This window comes from Oreochromis aureus, linkage group 4, assembly GCF_013358895.1.
Source record: "Oreochromis aureus strain Israel breed Guangdong linkage group 4, ZZ_aureus, whole genome shotgun sequence".
Classification (NCBI taxonomy): Eukaryota; Metazoa; Chordata; class Actinopteri; order Cichliformes; family Cichlidae; genus Oreochromis; species Oreochromis aureus.
The window spans coordinates 26,622,133-26,645,479 of NC_052945.1; the positions used below are offsets into that span (position 1 = coordinate 26,622,133).

A 23,347-nucleotide genomic window follows, 5' to 3' on the forward strand; every position below is an offset into this window, starting at 1 on the left:
TGCATAATTATTAGGCAACTTCCTTTCCTTTGGCAAAATGGGTCAAAAGAAGGACTTGACAGGCTCAGAAAAGTCAAAAATAGTGAGATATCTTGCAGAGGCATGCAGCAGTCTTAAAATCGCAAAGCTTCTGAAGCGTGATCATCGAACAATCAAGCGTTTCATTCAAAATAGTCAACAGGGTCGCAAGAAGCGTGTGGAAAAACCAAGGCGCAAAATAACTGCCCATGAACTGAGAAAAGTCAAGCGTGCAGCTGCCAAGATGCCACTTGCCACCAGTTTGGCCATATTTCAGAGCTGCAACATCACTGGAGTGCCCAAAAGCACAAGGTGTGCAATACTCAGAGACATGGCCAAGGTAAGAAAGGCTGAAAGACGACCACCACTGAACAAGACACACAAGCTGAAACGTCAAGACTGGGCCAAGAAATATCTCAAGACTGATTTTTCTAAGGTTTTATGGACTGATGAAATGAGAGTGAGTCTTGATGGGCCAGATGGATGGGCCCGTGGCTGGATTGGTAAAGGCAGAGAGCTCCAGTCCCACTCAGACGCCAGCAAGGTGGAGGTGGAGTACTGGTTTGGGCTGGTATCATCAAAGGTGAGCTTGTGGGGCCTTTTCGGGTTGAGGATGGCGTCAAGCTCAACTCCCAGTCCTACTGCAAGTTTCTGGAAGACACCTTCTTCAAGCAGTGGTACAGGAAAAAGTCTGCATCCTTCAAGAAAAACATGATTTTCATGCAGGACAATGCTCCATCACACGCGTCCAAGTACTCCACAGCGTGGCTGGCAAGAAAGGGTTTAAAAGAAGAAAAACTAATGACATGGCCTCCTTGTTCACCTGATCTGAACCCCATTGAGAACCTGTGGTCCATCATCAAATGTGAGATTTACAAGGAGGAAAACAGTACACCTCTCTGAACAGTGTCTGGGAGGCTGTGGTTGCTGCTGCACGCAATGTTGATGGTGAACAGATCAAAACACTGACAGAATCCATGGATGGCAGGCTTTTGAGTGTCCTTGCAAAGAAAGGTGGCTATATTCGTCGCTGATTTGTTTTTGTTTTTGTTTTGAATGTCAGAAATGTATATTTGTGAATGTGGAGATGTTATATTGGTTTCACTGGTAAAATAAATAATTGAAATGGGTATATATTTTGTTTTTGTTAAGTTGCCTAATAATTATGCACAGTAATAGTCACCTGCACACACAGATATCCCCTAAAATAGCTAAAACTAAACACAAACTAAAAACTACTTCCGAAAACATTCAGCTTTGATATTAATGTGTTTTTGGGTTCATTGAGAACATGGTTGTTGTTCAATAATAAAATTATTCCTCAAAAATACAACTTGCCTAATAATTCTGCACTCCTGTATGAGAGTAAGAAAGAAAAGTATATCTTTGTGTCCACCTTTCTCTGTTAATGCCCTACCTGGACCCCTGGCAAAAGCTTTGCTAGATCCGCCCCTGCACAGTTACCAGCTGTCAGCTAAATAAAAAAAGGAGCTTGGTGTTTATTTCTCTCAGAAACAGTTCATAACTTCCTTCAACTCATTCATGTCACCTAAAAAAAGGTAAACCTGTTTCTCCATCACCAGTTCAGCTCTGATGATTCAGTAAGGTCATCTCCTGGTTTCGACCAGCCGCTTCTACAGCTGTGGCTCCAGCAAACATCAGCTGATACTAGAAATTAAAATCAAATGAATTCTAACAACAGCTGATCAAGCTTAAACGTGCTGCTGTTGTTTAGCGCGATAAACAAACAAGAGAGAAAAGCCGATCATTGATCAGTTTCATGACTGAAGTTTGAACAGGCGAGAGAATGACAGGGAGGCTGTCATAAAGTTCAACATCGGTAACATCGGTAACTTAGCGCGCACACAGCTGTATTCACCTCACGCTCCGACCGGCAGCCGCCTGCTTCTCCTGCCTTCGGTTTCCCTGATCCACGATCTACCACCGGTCGATCGGCGGTCGCCTCGCCGCCTCGTTCCCGCATGTTCTTTCTGACACACACCGGTGGATAGCTGCCCTCGGTTGTAGCTCCGCGTCAGCGACACCACCAAACAACTCAGTTATTTTTCCACATCGACCAGCATCTGGACAATCCACCGCCTTTCACTGTTTGTACCCGTTACTAAAAAACCCTCATCGGCTCATAAAAACGAAAAATAAGTCCAGCTATGACCCTGAGTCAAAAGACAGCCAGCTCGGGTTAGCTAGCTACCTGTCTAGCTCTTTGCAGGCACCGAAAACATCAGAGCTAATATGGGATGTCTTGGTAACACGAGCAGATATTTGAAGTTTACATCTGGCCAATCCACCACCTTTCACTGTTTATACCGTTACTAAAATGAATAAATAAATAAATCATCGGTCCATATAAAGCGAAAAATAAGTCCAGCTAAAACACATACTGTCGGCGAGCGACCGGGTGCTGACACGAGTTTCACCCGCCTCAATATAAGCCAAGCCTGGGTGCTTTTTCACGAAGGGTCGCTAGCGGTGCTAGCTAACTATGCTAGCGGCGCTAGCTAGCTAGCTAGCCGACTATCAGCAACACATAAGAGAACTGCTGCTAAATAAACTACACCTAAACTCGGTTTATATCTGACCCAAATAGAGTGCAGGTCATAACTTCTTACCTGAAATTCAGTTCACCTCACGCTCCTGCCTTCGCTTTCCTGATCCACGATTGACCTCGCGTTAGCAAACACCGGTCGATCGGCGGTCACGGCATGTCCTTTCTGTCATACACCGTGGATAGCTGCCCACTGTTGTAGCTCCGCGTTATAGCACCACCAAACAACTCAGTTATTTTTTCCACATCCAGCTGTAACTCCGATTCTGTGCGAGCATTTGCGAGAGACCGGGAGGTGAAACGACAGAGAGTCCCTCGCTATCCATTTGCAGCCAAGCGCGGCAGCTAGCTAGGTAGCCGGCTAGCTGTCAGGCAGGACCAACGTCGTCAGAGCACTGTCGCTAAATATGGGATGTCTTGATAAAACAAGCAGATATTTGAAGTTTACACACCTACATTCTCGCCTGAAAATATCTTAAAAGTTTATTTTGTGACCTAGAAACACGAATAAAAGACATATAAAACGAAGTGGTGGCCGCCATTGTTCACTCTGTAGAGGCGTGCTATGAATTGTGGGATATGGAGTTTTCAACACAAGGATAAATCTTTTCGGCTGTACTACTCCCGGTATACCACTAGAGAGAGCCAAGACACCACAAATGAAGTCTGTTTATTTGGCGCCAAAAGATGAATTGGCCTAAATTTGTACTAAAATATTAATATTTAAAAACTATAAAAGTCATAAACACCAAAAGTCACAACATAATAGTCCAGCTCCAGCCGCACAAAATGATCTAACATATGTAATCCTAATGTCAAAACTGTTTGGCAGAGGAGCGGGAAAATTTTCACTAAAATATTAATATTTAAAAACTATAAAATTCATAAACACCAAAAGTCATAGCACACCATTCCAGATCCGGCCGCACAAAATGAGGTAACATATATGAAGCTTGTCTCAAAACTGCGGGGCGTGATACGTGCCGAAATTTAGGCGGAAGATGGAGAATAATAATAATAATAAGAATAATAAATCCGACGAATAGTAATATGTGTGCCTCTTTCCATAGGCACACATAATTACAAATGCAAAACCTTTCACTTGCAATACCAGATAAGGCCCACCAGGGGGAGGTGTACCTCACGGTGAGACTTCAGTATTGTTTTTTTCACATTTCTTTTGTCCATATTTCTTTATGGACAACAATTTGTAGAGTGCAATGCAATCATTAAAATGAGGTAGGTAAGTTAATGTTTTATATAACAGTGGTGCCACATTTTACTTGCTTTATTCGTTTTGATCTTTGAAAACGGGGTTAAAATAAGTGTATTCCTGGCTTATTGAAAGAGCCAAGTTAATATTCCTGTGTTCTTACAGCCCCCTTAAAACAAATAAATCCAGTTGTATTCCTGACTTTTCGTGAAGGAGGTCTCACACAAGGAAAGACCTAATTTTGAGTATTTAGGCATAATTTTTCTATACACAGACATAAACGGATACGCTGGTAGCACAGTACAGGAAGAAATGCAAGATTCCAACAAGCCTACAGTACTGTGCAAAAATCTTGAGCCACCCCGCATTTCTTTTTATTTAGAATAACTTTATTATCCACAATTTGTTATCAATGGACAATTATCTTTGGTTCACCAAGTTATAAATCAATCAAGTGACTTTATATCAACCCACATATACATATACAAAAAAATCTCTATACAAAAACTTCAATACAATGATAAAAACATATCAGAGCATCTAATTATTCAGTATACCAATTGCTCTGAGCACAAATGTCCATGTATGTTTGGCTGTTTCAGTAAATCACTGCATCCATTTCTAATTTTTCTAGAAAATTCCAAAGAAATCAGGAGTGACTGACACTATAACATTTCGTAACTTGGGGTTTTCCTGTTGAATTAAAAGATAGACATTATGTGCAGACTTTAACAAAGGAAACACAAAGCAGTGACTTCAGAATGCCATCTTTATTATTTTGCTCATTACATTGTAAAGATCAAGAAGTGTTAAACTTGGCAATCTAAAAAACTGCAGATGATTTGTCTCTGTCTCCCAGTGCAGGTGGTGGGAGACAGAAGGACTCTGGCCAAAATAACATCTCTGATGGACAGAGTCTCCCACCCCATGCATGTAAATGTTGCTGAACTGCAGAGCTCCTTCAGTGAGAGATTGCTGCATCCTAGATGCATGAAGGAGCGTTTCCGCAGGTCCTTCCTCCCTGCAGCTGTCAGACTGTACAATCAGAACTGCTCCCAACAATCATAGATGTTTCCATCAGCGCTGTAACTGCAATAAGTTAATCAACCGATTCGCACTACAACCTGGTTTGCCTCTTATCTGTAGTTATTTATATTTAATTTAATAACTGTACAGTACTCTGTTTATAGTAACCATTGTACTTAATGTAAATATGTAAGAAAAATTGTGTATGTTTCTGTTCTGTGTCCTGTGTACTGTTTGTTTGTATATGTGTCTTTCTGGCTGCTGTTACAACCAAATTTCCCCTTGTGGGACAATTAAAGGATTATTCTATTCTATTCTATTCTATGATTTCCACTGTTTTCTTTAACAAAATCAAGTTTAATGAGAGGAGAATCGGCATTATGAAATAACATCAGTTCATGTTCAATTTTTATTCGCTGCATCTGAACAAAAGAAAGTGATTTCAGAAGCATAACTGTGACCACACAGAGCACACCTGAGCACCAAACAGACATGCTACCACACAATGCCTTCATGAGCAATATCATCTGATTTGCTGCTTTACAGCAATGATTTAAACATCAAAAGCAGTAACCAGTGAACAATAAGCATCACCTTACATCACAGTATAGGCTTCACGAGCAGCTGTTTAAAAAGGACGGTGGTCACTTTAATCAGCATTTGATCCTGATGAATTCTGGAAAGCTGCATAAAACTCTGGTTACAGACATCTATGAAAAGTCAAGTCATCAGTGAAAGTGAAGAAATTTAGTTTTAAAAAGCAAAATCACAGATAATATTGATCCATACTATATAATATTGATAGATCTTAATTTTCAGGTGTTTTCATTTGGTAGTTTTTAACCATCAGAATAAAACACGAATGTATGAACAGTGCGGTGACCCTCCTCGGCTTGTATTTGTAGGTCACATAACTATTGGGCGGAGGTGAAGAAGTCTAGCTGCCTAGCAGTCATCAAGGGGCGACTGTGGCGTCGAGGACATAAGGAGCTGGCCCGACTCTAATGCATACTAACTCATCCAAGCATGCATCGCACAGCTGATTCACTCACTTTCCTTGTTCTGCTTAATGCTTCACATCCTTGTGTGGACTCACACTTCAGATAAAAGCTAGAGCAATGAGAGAGGGTGCTTTTATTTTAGATGAGCTTTAGATCATTTGAACAAGACTAAATGTTAAGAAAATAGACAAACGAGCCCCTTTTTACTGTAAAAATCAAGCAGCAAGTTAATGGCTCTCATTTAGACAGGCAGCATTCAGCATGTCACTTTTATATTACTCCTTCTTTTATTCATATGCATCTTAAAAGTGAGTATTAACAAGTGGTATTACAAGTTGCGGATTAGTCTTAGAGAGTCTCATGTTTGCAAGAGGGTCTGCAGAGGAGAAACACTGAATGGTGAAACAACCTTAAACTTAAACTTCTTTCTTTCTGTCTCTATAAAATGCTATTGTACAAGCATCTGGACACCAGATTGTGCAAGAACACAGCAGGTCTATCGCGCCAACCTTGAGAAACATTTGGCTCAAAGACACTCAGTGATCTCCCATTACAGCTACGCTAGGAAATCACACACTAACCGGCAGGTCCGGGTGATGACGAGGGCAAACAGAAAAACTGGGACTGGGACAATCGCCCAACAACCGTGTGAGATTGAACCTCCACCTCTTCTGACTTCAAGGTTTGGGGATGAAGGAACGCAGCTGTTTGGACTGAGTGTGCTGAAACAAACAATAAATGATGCACAGACAGGGACTGCATACATGCATCTTACATGCAGTGCATAATGAATAACGCTTCTACATTCGAGAGGAATACAGTAATGATATCAGTGCTCACATTCAGTGGAAGAGAGGAGTACCTGCGTATGAACTAAATGCTACAACGAATAACTGAGAATAATAAATGTGATTCTGAACTGAGGAGTACTGCAGGTTTGGAGGACGCTGCGAAGCGTCAACTAAGAGCATTTGTGCAATTCTGCCTGTCAATCGGGACGGCTCGCACTGTAATCCTGTCTGTGTGTTTGAGCCCATGTGAGTGACTGTTCTCTCTTTCACATCGTCTTTCCCTGTTTGCAAAGACCCCTCTCCAGCTACACATTTTTTTTAAGCCCACAAGCCACCTCCCTCCCCAACAGCTCCCCCCCCTTAAGGTTACTGGAGCGCCTTTACCATATTGAGGGTGGAGCCAGCCTTGAACCATTCAATCTGTGTGTCGCTAAAGGTGTGGTTTAGAGAGATGGACTCCTGGCTGCCCTCACTGTGTTTGATCACGGGTGTTAGGGGCCGGAGGAAGATGCACAATTATTATAGTCTTGTTAATGCAAAGGAAAATGAAAAAGAAGAGCTGGATCGTCCTTTGCATCAATGTTTCATTAGTGCAGAGTTTTTGCTCACCTTGCCAGGGGCAAATGATTTCAGGCCAGTGATTGAAATCTTATCATCTGGGCAAATTCTATCATAGTCATGAGGGTCAGCAAACATCAGAGGCAGCAGGCCTTGCTTCTTCAGGTTAGTCTCTATGTGGAAGCAACAGAAAATATAAAAACAACTTACTTTAATCAGGTCACCAATGAAAAGCTCTTTGACAGGCTAAACAGAAACATAAGGTCAGTGGAGTTGCTGCCTGTGATTGGCTGATTAAATATCTGTGTTAATGAGCAGTAGAACAGGTGTACCTAATGAAGTGACCTGTGAGTGTAAGCATATTTACAATCAGAACTGCACAGAACTATAGTGTAGGGCTGTTTCAAATACCATTTTTGGGTTTGGAAAAAAATAACTTGGTGATATTTTGGCTAAAGTTACATGTAAAATTATTAGACTGATAGAAAAGTATAATACAAAGATTTTTCATGATTGAATTGTTTTGAAAAAAGAAACAAACAAAATAAATCATCATCCTTGAGAGTGAGAGAAAGATGATGCATCTAGGCCAGACAATGTGGTACATATGTCCATATTTTATTAAATAACCATCAGATCCTAAAACATAAAAATATTTGCATATGTGAGAAAGAGATGCCAGAAAATCTTTTTTTCCCATGCCATGACACTGACCGTTTATTCTGGCAAAGCTCTTAATGATGATGGCGCGTCCTCCCAGGTGTCGTGGCTCTTGGGCAGCGTGCTCTCTGCTGGATCCCTCTCCATAGTTCTCGTCACCAACTACCACCCAGCTCGCTCCGTTAGCCTGTAACGTAAAAGGAATATCTGAGGAACATTTTTAACTGCATCTGCTCTTAAAGCCCTGAGCCGAAAATGGAGAAATAGTCTGTTAGAAAAAGATGAAACATCAAAAGGAAGGTGTGCAAATTCAATCAAGCTTAACCTGATGCGGTCTCGCATCACATTTACCTTGTAGTAGCGAGCCACAACTGGCAGCCCACCATACTCTCCAGTCAGCTGGTTCTTGATCTTGTTGACGGCGGCGTTCTCGATATTGACCGCACCGATCAGCAGATTGTTGGAGATGTTGTTCAGGTGGCCACGAAATTTCAGCTAGGGCCTGTCGGCACTGATGTGGTCAGTGGTGCAGTTTCCCTTCACCTACAGCATTTCAGCAGAAGAGAGAAAGAAGAGATGAAGGGGAAATTAGGGCGAGTCAATAAAAATATTTAACAGTTATAAAAACCCATTAACAATTCCTTTCTCCATTATTAATTCTTAAAACAACAGATGTGTTTTAAACTAATTTTTAATGTCTCTGCCCTCTTTCTTAGGCTCAAGTTCACCCTTTCCTACCACAAACAAATCTTACTTACTGGTCACATATTTTGTTTTTAAATATAAAAACATCTGGACACTGTAGCTTTGTACATTGAAGTGTCTAGCTGTTTGCCTTAATGTGTATGGATGAAGGGCACAGTATATGAAGTTAACAGTTAATAGTTTTCAGTCAAAATGGAGCTTATGAGATATTCCATCAGGTTTACAAGGATCACTTCATTGTGATGGTTTGGACTGTCATGTCCTCTAGGTCTTTTCCATTCCACTTGTCGAATGGCTCCAGCAGCTGCAGGTGGTTAGTGGAAGGATTTACATCTACCTGAACATTATCAAATAAGGGAGAGAAATAAAGGCTCTATGTAAATATAGCAAGTCAAACAGGACTTGTTAAATCTTTGTAGACTGGGTTCTGTATCTGAAAAGAGTTATCACCTTGACTGAGCTGCTCTCAGCAGGGAGGTGCTGGTAGGTGTCCTGGTCTGGGTCAAAGTCTCTGGAGGGGAGCTAGTGGGGGGCTCCAGCTTGAACTTCTCCCCATTGGAGCAGTCAGGTAGTCATTTTCAGGGTTGAAGCTGAGGGTCCCAGCGAGGGCCAGGGCAGTGACTATCTACATAAAGTAACACAACAGGTCGACAGGTATAAGTGACGTTTTTTAAGGTCACAAACATTCAGAGAAAGACCGTGTGTGGTCCCTGTAACTTCTTACCTCGGGAGAAGTGACAAAAGCATTAGTAGCTGGGTTAGCATCGTTCCTGGCAGTGAGGTTCCTGTTGAAAGATGTGACGATGGTAGTCTTTTCCCCTTTTTTTCACATCTTTCCTATAAATAGAAAAAAATAAAATAAACAGAGTGTTAGCATTTATTTGACAGTGATGTAGCACTGCTGCAATTCAACTCACAAGACTACAAGTCTAAAGCTTTGATAGACGCCTTCTTTGACTGACATCCAACAGAAATGGTTTTAGCCTTTCATTCTTCGGCATTAAAGCAAAGCCCAGTTAATACAGTATTTTGTTAAAGTTCTGAAATCAAACACTTCATTCAACACTGACACTTTGTAATGTGCACTTGTCTAACTCTTTGTTAACGAAAATAGTCTACTCAGCCAATCACATGGTAGCAACTCAGTGCATTTGGGCACGTAGACATGGTCAACACTTTCTGCTCAAGATCAAAGTGAGCATCAGAATGGGGAAGAAAAGTGATTTAAGTGACTGAATGTGGCATGACTTTTAGTATATCCAGTGAGCGTCAGTTGTCGGTGCAAAAATGCCACATTGATGTCAGAGGAGAATGGCCAGACTGTGGTGTATGTCATGGCAATGCTGTCAAGGCAATGCGGACCCAGAAGTCTGAGGAATGTTTCCAGCACTATTTTGAATCTGAGCCAGCTCTGCAGGGAAACGAGGGTCCAACCTGATACCACAGAGGTATACCTAATAAAGTGGCTAGTGAGTGAATATTTATTCACATTTTTTAAATCTTCATTTCAAATCAACTGGTGTATAGAGGCAAATCTCCCTTTGTGTCATGGCACAAATACTTTTGTACTCAACTGTAAGTATTCTCGGAAAAGTGGTTGCAGGAGGTGAACTGGCTTTAAACAAATGATGAACGCACAGAGATGTGGTGCAGAATATGTCATGAAAATCCCTTTTCCGAGAATATGCGCTTCTTTTGCAATTCGGACTCCTTCTGACATTTCTTTGGAGGTGGAGGAACACAAAAGTAATTGCTTAAAGTAATTGCTTAAAGGAGCTTGCTTCTTCGACATCTTTAAGAGTTCTAAACAAATCTCTCCTCCTCTAGAAAATCTTATGTAAGCAAACAAGCGTTGCAACTTCTTATCTGGTGCGCGTCTTTTATTTTGACAGCGCATGCGCACCTGCGGACCACTTATTTGCACCCCTGTACATAAGGTCCCTCAACCACTGAGCATGGGTGGGCAAAAGAGCACCCCTCCATCTTAGTAGGATCGCACATCTAGCCACAAGGGAGGCGAAAGACAGTGTGCAACACTGTGACAAGGTCAACCGAGAGATTTTGAAGAACTTACAGAGGTGGGAAATGTACTTAAGTACAATTTTCAGGAACTTCTACTTTTACTCCCGACATTCTACTTTAATGTATTGTGAGATAGCTTGGCCAAACTGGCTGAAGAAGGGCAGGAGACTGATCCTGTAAACATTGTAAATATTTGCAAACTACAGAATAAATATAAGGTATGGCTAAATCAAAACAAGAATGCTCACTAAGTGTCAGTGAAAATAAAAGTTTCACCACAACCGGTCTGTTGTGGTGAAGAGAAAGCTGAGTGTGAAAGCGAAGCTCTCAATTTACCGGTTGATATACGTCCCTACATGATTCCTACAATTATGAAATTACAACACAAAATAACACAACAAAAATCAGAATTTGTTTGTGATTTGTATTTTTATTTAAAGGTGAATCCTTTTTTTCCTTTTCTTTTTTTGTTAGGTTAGAAATTCTGATTAATTTCAATGAAGTATACTTAAGTTTTTTTTGTTTTACTTTGATGCTATAATAGATGTTTTTAAAATTCTGTTATATTTAAGATTATATAGCATCATGGCAAAACAACAGTCTCCTCAAGCTGCTTTATACTGTAAGGTGAAAATACTACAGTAAAAGCCAGACAAACCCCAACAATACAATGATCCCCTTTGAGCAAGCACTAGGCGACAGTGGGGAGGAAAAACTCCCTTTAGGAAGAAACCTCCAGCAGAACCAGGCTCAAGAAGGGGCGGCCATCTGCTGCGACCGGTTGGGGGTGATGGAAAGAGAATATAGGGCAGGGGTCTCAAACTCCAGTCCTCGAGGGCCGCTGTCCTGCAACTTTTCCATGTCTCCCTGTTGCAACACACCTAGTAGGTCATTAGCAAGAGTATAGAACTTGAATGCATGCTGAGTTGGCGATTCACTCTACAGCAGCTCATAGTTTTATTTTGTTGTATTTATCCGCGACACCTTGTCGGGCATAAACCGGTCCGTGGCGCAAAAAAGGTTGGGGACCGCTGCTCTAAGCTGCGGGCACTGCTGACACGGTCTGCGGGCACAGAAAATCTGCGTTGCGCACGAAAAAAAATCTAACCTGAATTGAAATTAAAATAAATACGTTACCAATTTATTCTGTTTTGCAGCGTGAGTCAGTAAGTGATCGATGACTGGCTGCTCCAGCCAATGATGCGATTCACATTCGTATAAACGCAGCTAATCAACGTCGTTATTTGCCGACACCGGTGTTTTAGCTAGCAAAGCGACGTGGCTGCAGTGTTGCCAACTCCTCAGTAAGGAAAATCGCTATTGGCTGTCCTAAAAGTCGCTAGAAGTCGCTAAATGACGTCATCACCTAATTTGCATAATTGGTCATGCTAATATAATTGTAACCTATGTTGTTGGAGAGAGAAATAACATTGTGGAAGAGACATAAAGTGAGTAAAAAACGTCCTAAATGCATTTAGAGTTTATTTAGAACTACAAATTAAATTTTTTTTAGCAATTATTGGTTTTTTTAATGTCACAATTCCAACCCTGCTCCTTTACCCGGGCTTGGACCGGCAAAAGTGATCCGAAATAGGCACTCTGGTGGAGTTACTTTGTGTGTGTGTGTTTATAAGTAGTTTTAAACCTTGTGATCCACAAAACAGCATAAGAGTAAAAGAGTAAAAGAAGAACTGACTGTGTTACAGCACCCGCTGCTTGTTGAGAGTAAAAGCGATACGCGCTTTCACGTCTTTTTTTAGCGACTTTTTTAAGAAAAAAAGTCGCTAGGGGGTCTGAAAACTCGCTAAATATAGCGACAAAGTCGCTAAGTTGGCAACACTGCGTGGCTGATGGGGAGAGAAGCCACGTCAATGACAACGTGTACAACCATTGGAGATGTGAGCAGGACCATTGACTGTAGAAAACATGGACGACGCCACAGCTCCCCAAAATGAAGCCAAAACGTCTCTATCGCCCCCTGGTGTCTGGCTGCAGTATAGGTCATAAACCCCGCCTCCTCCATGTTAGCGGATGGGACTGGGGTCAGACTAAAATAAATTTATTCTCCTTAGATAATTTTTTTCCAAAGATTCTTTCTTTTCTTATCAATAGTTCTCATCATGCTGATTGATGTCCAAGGGGTCTCCTTTCCCATAAGTTTGATTCTAATTCCTACCGCGGTGATGTTAAATTGGGGCGAAACGTCATCATAGCAGCTTTGACTGGCAGCTGCAGTCACGGAGAAACTTGCGTATCTCTGTTCGGGAATAGCAGATAGAGCGTAGGCTCTGAGAGGCGGGCCAGCGTTTACGCTATGAAAACACGGCCGAGTGTTTTAACCTGACAGCCTGAGGTGTTCTTCAGTAAACTGGACTACCCGACAGAAGGACCCGAGGTCCCGCTGCACTTTTTCGGTAAGTTAAACGTGTTTGTAAGCTAATCCGTAACTACTGTCCTTAGCTATGTCCCGAGACCTAGCTAGCTAAAATGAGCACTCGGCTGTCGGGGTTCGTTTAGCTAATCTGTGCAGGTGAATGAATTTACTAAAGAAATCAAGAGAAACGCCCCGGGCTGCTCAGTCACTAATTACTGTTACTGTACTTTTATTACAAGTATTATACTGTAAAAGCAACAGGCTGCACACTGCTTCAGCTCCTGTGCAGAACTGATTATTAAATATGTGCAAACAACAGCATGTTTTCAGTCTCTTGCCACATCTGTAAAGACAGTAACATCTTTTTTAAAAGCTTGTACTTCAGTAACTCCTCATTAATCAGGAACTATGGATTAAAGTACTGTAGTGTACTGTAATACTGAAAAAATGTAAGAGAAGAACTTCAGATCCTGAGTGTGTGAGGACAGAAGAATCAGCTTTATTTCAATTTTGAGGGATAAAATTTATATCTGAGTTTGATGGTTCTGTTCTCTTTGTGATTACAGGAGCTGCCCTCAGATTCAGACCTCAGCACCACCCAGTGACAGCAGACAGATCATCCAACATGTTCACATGTTAACTGCAAAATGAACTGATGAAAACAGTGCAAAGGTTAAAGTACCACATGTGCTGTAGTGGAAGCTGCAGCTTTATTGATAAAGTTAAAGACAAAAAACAAAAGGATTAATCACCCCTGTAACTGTGTCACTATATATCAGCATTAACAGGACCTCAGTTTGGTGTTTCACAAAGCTGCTGATCTCAGACCTGCACAGCTTCCGTTTTAAACACTTGATGTACTCAGCTGCATGAAGAGCATATGAGATTTTCTCTAACACAATTAAATAAAACCTGATGAAGTTCAAAGGTCGTCACTTGTATGTTGAACTACAAACTTGTCATCTGGAATTCTTTCACATTTTTTTGCAGATAATGTGTTATTTACCATAAAGTGATTCAGAGTTATTCATACCAGAGTAACCAGAGAGGATCATATATTTTTGAATATATAACTTTCTACAGGACTGAATATAATATCTTTATGTAAAAGTCCGGAGCCTCTGGGGAGTATCCGAGTATTTATAACATTACACAAACCAAAGGTCTCCATCACAGTGTTCATGAAATGCTGGGTTTATCCATCTCCTGGGTCGGGCCTACAGAGGAGTGCTTTAGATTTCCCTGTGAGGGAGCTGCTGGTGAAGATCATAAGTCCTGCTTGATCTATGTGATGAGCTTCAGTCTTCCTGGTGTTTCTTAAATGAAGTCTCTTTCAGTAGGTCAACAGCACCTCTGGCACAGGACAGCTGTGATGAAAGAAAGGGAAGAAGTTTCTCCAAACCTCTGGACCCAGGAAACCCAGCTTGGTCCTGATGGTCTCCCTCACTAGTTTCTCTCCAGGGTGAATGTAGCTGTTGATATAATACGGACTCTATTATTAAATGAAAAGAACAAATTAGACTACACTACTGAAACGTTCTGCTGATGTTTTTAAAGTCTCCATGTTACCAGGCTGTAGAGGGCTCTGAAGATTTAAACCGTTTTAGATCCATTACACTCACAGTCTTATGTTAAAATCTCAAAGGACAGCATTATATTTTTGATATTAACAGTAACTCTGGGCCTCTGTAGAGTGTGCAGATGATCTCATCGCTGTCTAATAATGGATAACAAACATAAGAAGTGCTGAATCCTTCAATAACACAGACTATTAAGAGTATTAGGTGTGTAGCATCGCTAACTAGCTAGCAACAAGCCTCCAACACAGTGCGTATGCTAGCGGCTAATCTAGCTAACGAATTAACAACAGAGTGATTTTAGAACTATAAGATGATAAGCTGTGTGTCTTTTTATAACAGTGACATGGTTGTATTTACTTTAATAAAGCGAGTCGTCAGTCGCGGTAAACCAGCAAAAAAACCTCGAGCAGCCGGGCTACGTAAAAAGTGTAGGGGGCGTGTTTGCGGTCATGTCCAGCGGGGTGTGGGCGGGAGGCGTTACACAGTCGCTCCACCTCAAGTCACTACTGCGCAGACTCTGGCTCCAAATTTGCAAGATGGCAGCCTCCACAAGCGGGATATTTTGGCTTCATTTTTGCACAATGGGAGGAGGCGGAGTCGCGTCGTCCATGTTTTCTACAGTCAATGAGCAGGACAGACGGAACAATTGACGGAAAACGTGTGGACTTTATAGCAGTTTTTAAATTGTGTTGATAGGCCACGTAAATCCAGAGTTATGATAAAAAATATATGCAGTGTTTGTTTTTTTCCTGAATACTATCGTTGTTTAGCAAAAACAAAACCAAAAAAACCCCACCCTTTCCTATTGGTGGAAAAATGTACAATGTCGACCAATCAAAAAATGATATGGCAACATGGCATTTAGTTGTTTAGGAAGTTAGTTAATGAGTCAGTTAATGCTTTACTGCATATAGCTCCATGCAAACAATGAAAATGTGAGATAGTCTCTATAAATTGTCCCCCATCTCTGCATTTTTTTTAAAACGCTTATTAGTTCCACTTAGATCTCAAATGTAACAAATATGTGATTTAACCCTCCTCCAGTTAGTGAACTGGACTTGAAAATGGCAGGGCTTGTGGTGTCTTACATAAACTCAAGCCAGTAGCGGTTTTAGATACGGGCGACACGGGCGGTTGCCCGGGGCGGCATCGTGATGGGCAGTAGCGGTTTTAGATACGGGCGACACGGGCGGTTGCCCGGGGCGGCATCGTGATGGGGGGCGGCATCACGGGCATCGGCAAAAAAAAAAAAAAAAAAAATGCTCGTACTCATGCTGCCCCGACGGCAGCCAGCGCATATTGGGAATGTCATAGGCATCAATCGGTTTTCTATCGCCCATTTGCTGGGAGTAAGGGCGCCCTCCGTTTGCGAGGTGCGCCTGCTGCTTGCGGCACAGGGAGGAGAGGGCGGGGCGGCGGGGGATTCTCTGGCTGGCTGGAGCAGCATCTAATAACCAACTCGCAAAATAAAACAAAATAAAAACAAAACAACAAACACGAAAACACCGGACATTATGATACAGACTTATAATTTAATTCTATACACGAAAACTGAGCGCGAGAGCCCTCGGTGCGCCTGCGCGCTGCTGAAGTCAAAGTAAACTTTATTGTCATCTCCGCTACATACAGTCCAGTATATAGAGAGACGAGACGACGAGGCTCCAGTTACAGCAGTGCAAATAAACGAACAATAAATATAGTAGAGTAAGAAAATAAATATACACTTTAGGACTCGGGGTAAAGGGATCAATAACAATTTAAAATTTATAATTTACAGTTTGATGATTTAAAGTCTCACACATAACCCGTCGAAAGGGAGGGAGACCTGCTGCTTCAAATAGAGCACATTTCATTCATAATGTTGTAAATCCAAGCCCATTATGTATTCATGATTTGAATCCTGGGTTGTGTGAAATCCCAGAAATACACCCTAGACAAAGTTAATCTGTGAACTAAGGTGTAGGTCTATTAGGTTATGTTGTGGTGATCCTCTGGTTGAGGGATGGGTGTTCATACTGGAGTGCAAAATTAAAACCAATGGAAGATGGACTAGAAAAGTTCAAAGCCATCAGGTGCTCAGTTTAGAAAAAGAGAAAAGAAGAGGAGAAGAAACGAACAAATGATACAGGTAAACAGATGTGTCATTGGATAATGGCAGGTCATCCTGAAACAATCAGAATCAGAATACTTTATTAATCCCTAAGGAAATAATGTGGGTTACAGTTGCCCCAAGAAGAAATGGTAAAAATAGTAACAGTAACAGACTAAACTCCAAACAATACATTATGTTACAGATTTTAATATTAATTAGTCATTGTCAGTTGTTGATTTGTCCTGTTCTCATTGTATGACGAATTATGATGGCTGTTTGGTAGCCGTTTGCATACTATGCATACTCTCTCTCTCTCTTCATATGTGTGTGTGGACAACAGTTTTATGTTAATGTACAATCCTTATTATGTTTTGTGTGGGGGGGCGCCAGAGGGAGTGTTCGCCCAGGGCGCCAAACAGGCTAGGACCGCCACTGACTCAAGCTTTCTAGCTTTAGATGATAAATAGTTACTCGATGCTCTTGTCTAATTATGATCACTTCTGGATCCAAAAAAATCAACATGGTAGTGTCCATCACACTACACACAACACAGAGTGCAATAACCAGGGGGTGAGGTCACAGTGGCTGTGTCCAATTTGATATCGCATGTCAGCGTGTTTGTTTCAGTTCCTCAAGCTCCCTGAAGCCAAAGCCAGCCAGCCTGAGGCAAAAGAACAAACAACACCCCCAGCCGATACACCAGCCAAGGAAGAGCCACCCGCTGCCACTGCCGCTGCTGTCTCGGCACCCTCGGAGCCTGAGCCCACGCCTTCCTCATTTCCTGATGACACTTCGCTGAAGAACCACGAGCCTCATCTGGGACCCAAGCCTCGCACCCACAACAGGGTCCTCAACCCTCCTGGAGGAAAGTCTAGTGTGGTGTTCTACTGATCTGCTGAGCGTGCCACCTCTCCCAGTTTGTGTCCATTAACCTCTTTGTCTGCTCCCCTGTTAATCTTCTCTCATTCCTACACTGCTTTTTTGATGGTCATGTGATCTGTACACCTAAATGCAGCCCAGTTATTGTTGTTGTTCACACCTGATGCCTGGGCTCATAAGTTGTCCTCAACATCTTGCATTTTCATCCCCCGTTTCTGACTCCCTCCGTCTGTCTTCTCCTTGAAATTCTTCTATAATGAAACCTGCATTCATTACAATCACCGATGAGTCAGCTGAATGGCTAGCTTATCACTTTAACTGTAACACTGTTCAGTCTCAACTTTGCAGTTACCGTTTTCATCATTTATGTTACAAGCATTTGTAAGTGCAATTTGTTTGGAGGCACAATCGTCTGATTTTTGCGTGTGTGAGAACATTAAACATTAAACCGTTCTTGAGATGCAGAAATGTTCTGCATCTCAAGAACGGTTTAGAGTTTGGACTACTTGCACAATTTTCCGCTTTAAACTGAGCTGCAATTTGGTTTGGCTAAAAACTTCACAGTAGACATTTGCCCAAATTTCTGGGAGCTTTCTGGGGTCAACACAGCTTCTCATCAGTTTAATATATGAAGTGCCAGATCTTTATTGCATGTCCACTTAATTTCAGAATTTAAGAAACAATCCATGTGACTGAGGCCTGGTATCAGCTTGGCATCCTTTCATCTCTCTAGCCTTTTAGTTAATTATGCCTTACTAAAAACGTGTACAACAGAGAGCACAATCTGTGATTAGGAATTGAAACAGCTGTTTACTCCCCAGATGTTTCTGTGTCCTCAAAGAAATTCCATTTTGATTTATGTGAATGTATTGTGCAGCTACTTTCTCTGCTTCGCCCTCATTGCTTACATGGGATATATTAAAAACTGACAAGCTGTTTGAACATATGATGTGAAATCACTTAATTAAACTGCTGGATTTGCTAAAAGTTCAAATATTTATACTACTTTGGCAAATGAGTTTTGCACATTACTCTTAACTTATTAAGTGGCTATTAGTGAGGGTCATAATAATCAATTCAACTGAGTAATGGGCTGACTAAGTATTTCCAGACTAAGAGGAAAAAGTCAGTGAACATATCCATAGGTTTAGGTGTAGGTTTAATCCATTTCTGAGAAAACTGAAGAGCAGAAGTGACATTGTGTCTTCTTACTTGGATTTATCCAAATTCATGTAAGTTTCAGTCTGTTCAGCCTGTTTTTGTGTAGCACCAAGCAGTAGACCTAAACCTGGATGTGCTTCTGGGTTCTGCCTCTAATGAAAACGGACGAGTGTAAAATGCAACCATTGTTTGTTGTTTGCTGCCACCTACTGGGTGAAAAAAGAACTGAAGCTGTAAAAAGCAAACAGACATTACAACAAAGTCAGTATTCCTAATGATAGGCTTCGTTTTGTTTCAGTTCACCATACAGCTCATCAGATTGTTTTCCATTTACAGTTTGATATAATAGCTTTTTCGTACTACCGATAAACATATTGTTAATTAATTACTGCCTTTTTCTTCTTTTTCTTTCTTCCAATCTGTGCTTGGTGTCCAGTGATGGTGATGTTTCCCCTGTCGGCTTCACTGTCTCTTCACGTTCAGTGGGACTCCTGGGAGGAAGCTTTCAATGCACTTACAGCAACATAATGTTCACAACATCTCTCTGCTCCACTCCATGTGTGACGGGGTCCACTCACAGTGAGACTGAGAGCAGGGAAAGGAGAAAGTATCAGCAGAAAAGCCTGCTATCAATTTAGGACTGGACAAAGTTGGATGGTGTGTCCCTGAATTGGCCTTTAATAGTAGTTGTAGTGTTTCCTTCCAATCAAACCAAACCGCGCTGTGAAAACATTAAATTTATCTCATTCTGTTCACATATTATTGTCTGAAAGCTCATCAAACAGGATCTGAACCAGTTAAGTACTTGACTTAAATTCGGCTCACAGCTGGAGCCCAAAAAACATCTTTTACTTCAGTAAAACACCCAAAATCCTTCAGGTGGTCCTGGTTAAATAAACCGCAACATAACATCACCTACCTACGGTCGATCGGCTCCTTTAAGTTGGATTTTTTTTTAATAACTGGACTATTTCTTTTTAACATGTATATGTTAGAATAAAACCCTGCAGCTCTATAAAAACAGTAATAATAACATTAACAGTAAACAACACAAACCGCTCAGAAAACCGGAGTTGAGTTTAAAACCAACGTTTCCTCTGTGAGCGCCGAGTTAGAGACGATAGAACAACAGAGGAGCTCTCTGTTAAAGCGTTTTTACATTGTCTGACTGCATGACAGTGTTTTATATTCAAAAGAAAAGTTCAAACCAATGACTGTAGAGACTAGCAGCCCTGAGTCTGTATGTAAAGCATGGAAACTCCATAGCAGTGATATTTGTTCTTACATAGGTGCACTTATTCTTTGTTACAGTACTTTACTGTTCCAATGAAACAAGAAGATCTCATTTTAAAGTCCATTTTTTGGCCATCCTGTGATATCATTTGCCATATTCTCTTAATATCTTAGAGCTATTTCCAGGGGCAAGAATGTTGATGTTAGGCGACCGTGGCTCAGGGGGTTGGGAAGGGCACCTGTAACCAGAAGGTCGCCGGTTCGATCCCTGGCCTCTCTGTCCTGGTCGTTGTGTCCTTGGGCAAGACACTTTACCCTACCGGAAAAAGTGTTGGCCAGAGGGGCCGATGGTGCGATATGGCAGCCTTGCTTCTGTCAGTCTGCCCCAGGGCAGCTGTGGCTACAACCGTAGCTTGCCTCCACCAGTGTGTGAATGTGAGCGTGAATGAATAATGTCATTGTAAAGTGCTTTGGGTGCCTTGAAAAGTGCTATATAAATCCAATGCATTATTATTAGATACCTTTTAAAATCAGGTTGTGAGTCACTCTCACAGCACTGATTTTAGAGTAATGTGCAACAGCTGTAATGTCAATTAGAATTCCAAACTGCCCTTTTCTCCAGTCAGGGTTATGGTGAAATTTAAGTTGTTCTTTTGTGTGATTGCACATGGCCCATCACAGGACCCCTGTACAGCAGAAGTCTCAATTCACTTTTATCTATACATCACCAAATTACAACAACAGTCACATGGTAGTGAGACCGTTAGTCACACAAATGGTGGACAGAAAGTAATTTTTGAATTTAGAAAAAAATAAAATGACTCAATTAACATTTATGTTTTTTTATTATTACAGATTTTTTCAGTGCTCTTACATCTATGACAAAGTGTGTATGGACTGTATGGGGGACCGTACCTTCACTGTTGAGCTCACCTTTTTTAACATATGTCTGTGTGCATTACTTACATAATATCAGTATGGCAAGGAGTTTATGGTTTCTCTGTTTTTCTCAAAGAAAAGACAGAAAACTTCACAATATGTGAAGTTACACCACAGCTTCTCCAAATGTGTGCTTCTTTTTCAGTCAGGGGGCTTTTAATAATAATGTAATGTCACAGATCCATTGCATACATTGTTTAACTGTCTTCATGATGTGAGAACCTGGCTATCGCAAAACTCTCTAACCTTGAATGACAGTAAAACAGAAGTTATTGTCTTTGACAGCCATATTCCATTGAACCAGTTAACTGTTACCCTTGGCCCACTTGCCAGCTACCTCTCCAACGTTGTAAGAGACCTTGGGGTACTCCTGGATAGCTCTTTCAAATTAGAGAAACAAGTATCTACTGTGGTTAAATCCAGCTTCTATCAGTTACGTCAAATTGCTAAAGCTAAGCCTTTCCTCTCCCACAAGGACCTTGAAAAGCTTATTCATGCATTCATTACCTCTAGACTGGACTATTGTAACTCCCTCTATTTAGGCCTCCCTCACTCCTCTCTTCACCGGTTGCAATTAGTACAGAACTCTGCTGCACGCCTTTTATTGGGTGCGAGAATGCATGATCATATGACTCCAGTTTTAGCCAAGTTACACTGGCTCCCTGTGAAATTTCGCATTGATTTTAAAATTCTTTTACTCACTTATAAAATCTTAAATAACATGGCCCCTAGCTATTTAACAGAACTTCTTCATTTGTATAATCCCATAAAAGCATTAAGATCTTCAAACCAGATGCTCTTAATGCAACCTAAGTCTAGGTTGAAAACCAGAGGTGACCGTGTTTTGCCATTGTAGCTCCTAGACTGTGGAACAACCTCCCTATTGCCATTCGCTCTTCTGAGACTGTTCAGTCTTTTAAATCTCGTTTAAAGACCCATCTTTTCACTCTGGCTCTGATGTAAGATAGTTTGATTATCATTTGGTTGGTTTTTATGGTTGTCTCTTCCTGCGTTGTATCTTTCTTATCTTATTTTTATCTGTCTTATTTTATCTTTTAATTTGTGAAGCACTTTGATCATAACTGCTGTTTTTAAATGTGCTATATAAATAAATTTTGATTGATTGATTGATTGATGTATACTTTATTGATCCCCGTGGATTACTTTTATTTTCTCTGCATTTGACCCATTCATTCAGTGAAGCAGTGGGCAACCACTAAGCAGGCGCCTGGGGAGCAGTGTGTAGGGACGGTACCTTGCTCAGGGGTACCTCAGGGTCACCGTTCAGTGGATTCGAACCCCCGACCTTCCGATCACTCTACCTACTGAGCTATCCCTGATTTTAGAGCATCTGCACTAGCCAATGAGCCAAACACTAGGGTGATCTCTGAATTGTGGCTACCGCCTTTACATCTTATATACGCAGACACAGACACTCTTAAACAAAGAACATTCCACAGCAGATCAATTATTAGCAGATCCTTAACTCTTCAGTCTAAGAAAAGCTCCGACCAACCGTCACCTCCTTTATGTCAAGAATGTCGAGAGCACCTCAAGAGGAAAATGAGTCTGCTGTGACGGTGCAATAAAACTTGGCCCGACTTATGATCACATTCCACATGCATGCAAACTTGTGAAAGGAGTGCTCTTACTATACTAAAGTGATATGGTTAAAATATGTGATCAATACATGAGAAAAGAAATCTGCCACCACATGGGTCTGTAGCTCTGTCCACCCTTTTAGGGAACATATTAGGGCTTATATTTCACTAAAAACTATCTAATATGCATATCCACATAATTATGGATCATTATAATTATGATATTATGAAAAAAAACACAAAAAATACATTAAGAAACAATTTATATTAGATTTATATTTCAAATAGGACAAAATGCTGATTTTACAGCAGCAAAATTATTGGATCTCTATAGTTTAAACATTTAATAAGCTTTCTGCCTGCACAGAGTGGATAATCAAACAAATTGAGTCATCATAAACACTATTTTATTTTTATTACATAATTTTTAAATTTTAATTACTTTATTATTATAGCACTAGGAATAAACAATAAGGGAAGGATTCTTGATCAGCTCCGTAATGCTGAACTTACTGGCCATAGTAAGCTATATACAGTATTCTGGAGACGGTATAAAATGTCACTATATGTCCGTGTGTGTGTGTGTGTGTGTGTGTGTGTGTGTGTGTGTGTGTGTGTGTGTGTGTGTGTGTGTGTGTGTGCGCGCGCGCGTGTATTTTATGTATATAGATTTTTTTCCAATTATTACTAATGATATAACACTGTCCAGACATGCCCTGTGAGGACATGAGGAGGAAACAGTGAGGAGCCGTGTGAGGCTGCTACAGGCTGTGGCTATTCCCAAGCAATGTGCCCTGTCTATAGTGACCGAGACTGGGGAGTGATCCACCCCAAAAAGCCAGGGGATGAGACTCTCCACATAGTCAACCACATTGTTGCCCTCAGACTTTTCTGGGATGTTAACAATTTGAACATTAGACGTCCTGCT

General features: G+C 41.1%; 1 protein-coding gene and 1 long non-coding RNA gene across 4 annotated transcripts; one reads left to right on the top strand and one right to left on the bottom strand.

Annotated features, from left to right (window-relative positions):
- Positions 1–5,148: 5,148 nt before the first annotated feature.
- LOC116327840 lies at positions 5,149–9,376 on the bottom strand. 3 transcript variants are annotated; one of them, XR_005612888.1, is made up of 6 exons: positions 9,263–9,376; positions 8,989–9,163; positions 8,763–8,875; positions 8,185–8,376; positions 7,888–8,020; positions 5,149–7,346 (listed from the first exon to the last, which is right to left on the bottom strand). It is a non-coding gene; the product is annotated as an uncharacterized LOC116327840 (long non-coding RNA). The 3 variants fall into 3 exon arrangements; XR_005612889.1 differs by having other exon boundaries at positions 5,149–6,546; positions 7,225–7,346; positions 8,185–8,875; XR_005612887.1 differs by having other exon boundaries at positions 8,185–8,875.
- A 327-nt stretch (positions 9,377–9,703) lies between these two features.
- On the top strand, positions 9,704–17,706 carry LOC120440030 (jupiter microtubule associated homolog 2-like). The gene is made up of 3 exons (XM_039611583.1): positions 9,704–9,732; positions 11,987–12,008; positions 17,234–17,706. Exons 1-3 carry the CDS (start codon positions 9,704–9,706, stop codon positions 17,495–17,497), a joined length of 315 nt encoding a protein of 104 aa, XP_039467517.1. The 3' UTR covers positions 17,498–17,706.
- The last annotated feature ends 5,641 nt before the right edge of the window (positions 17,707–23,347 follow it).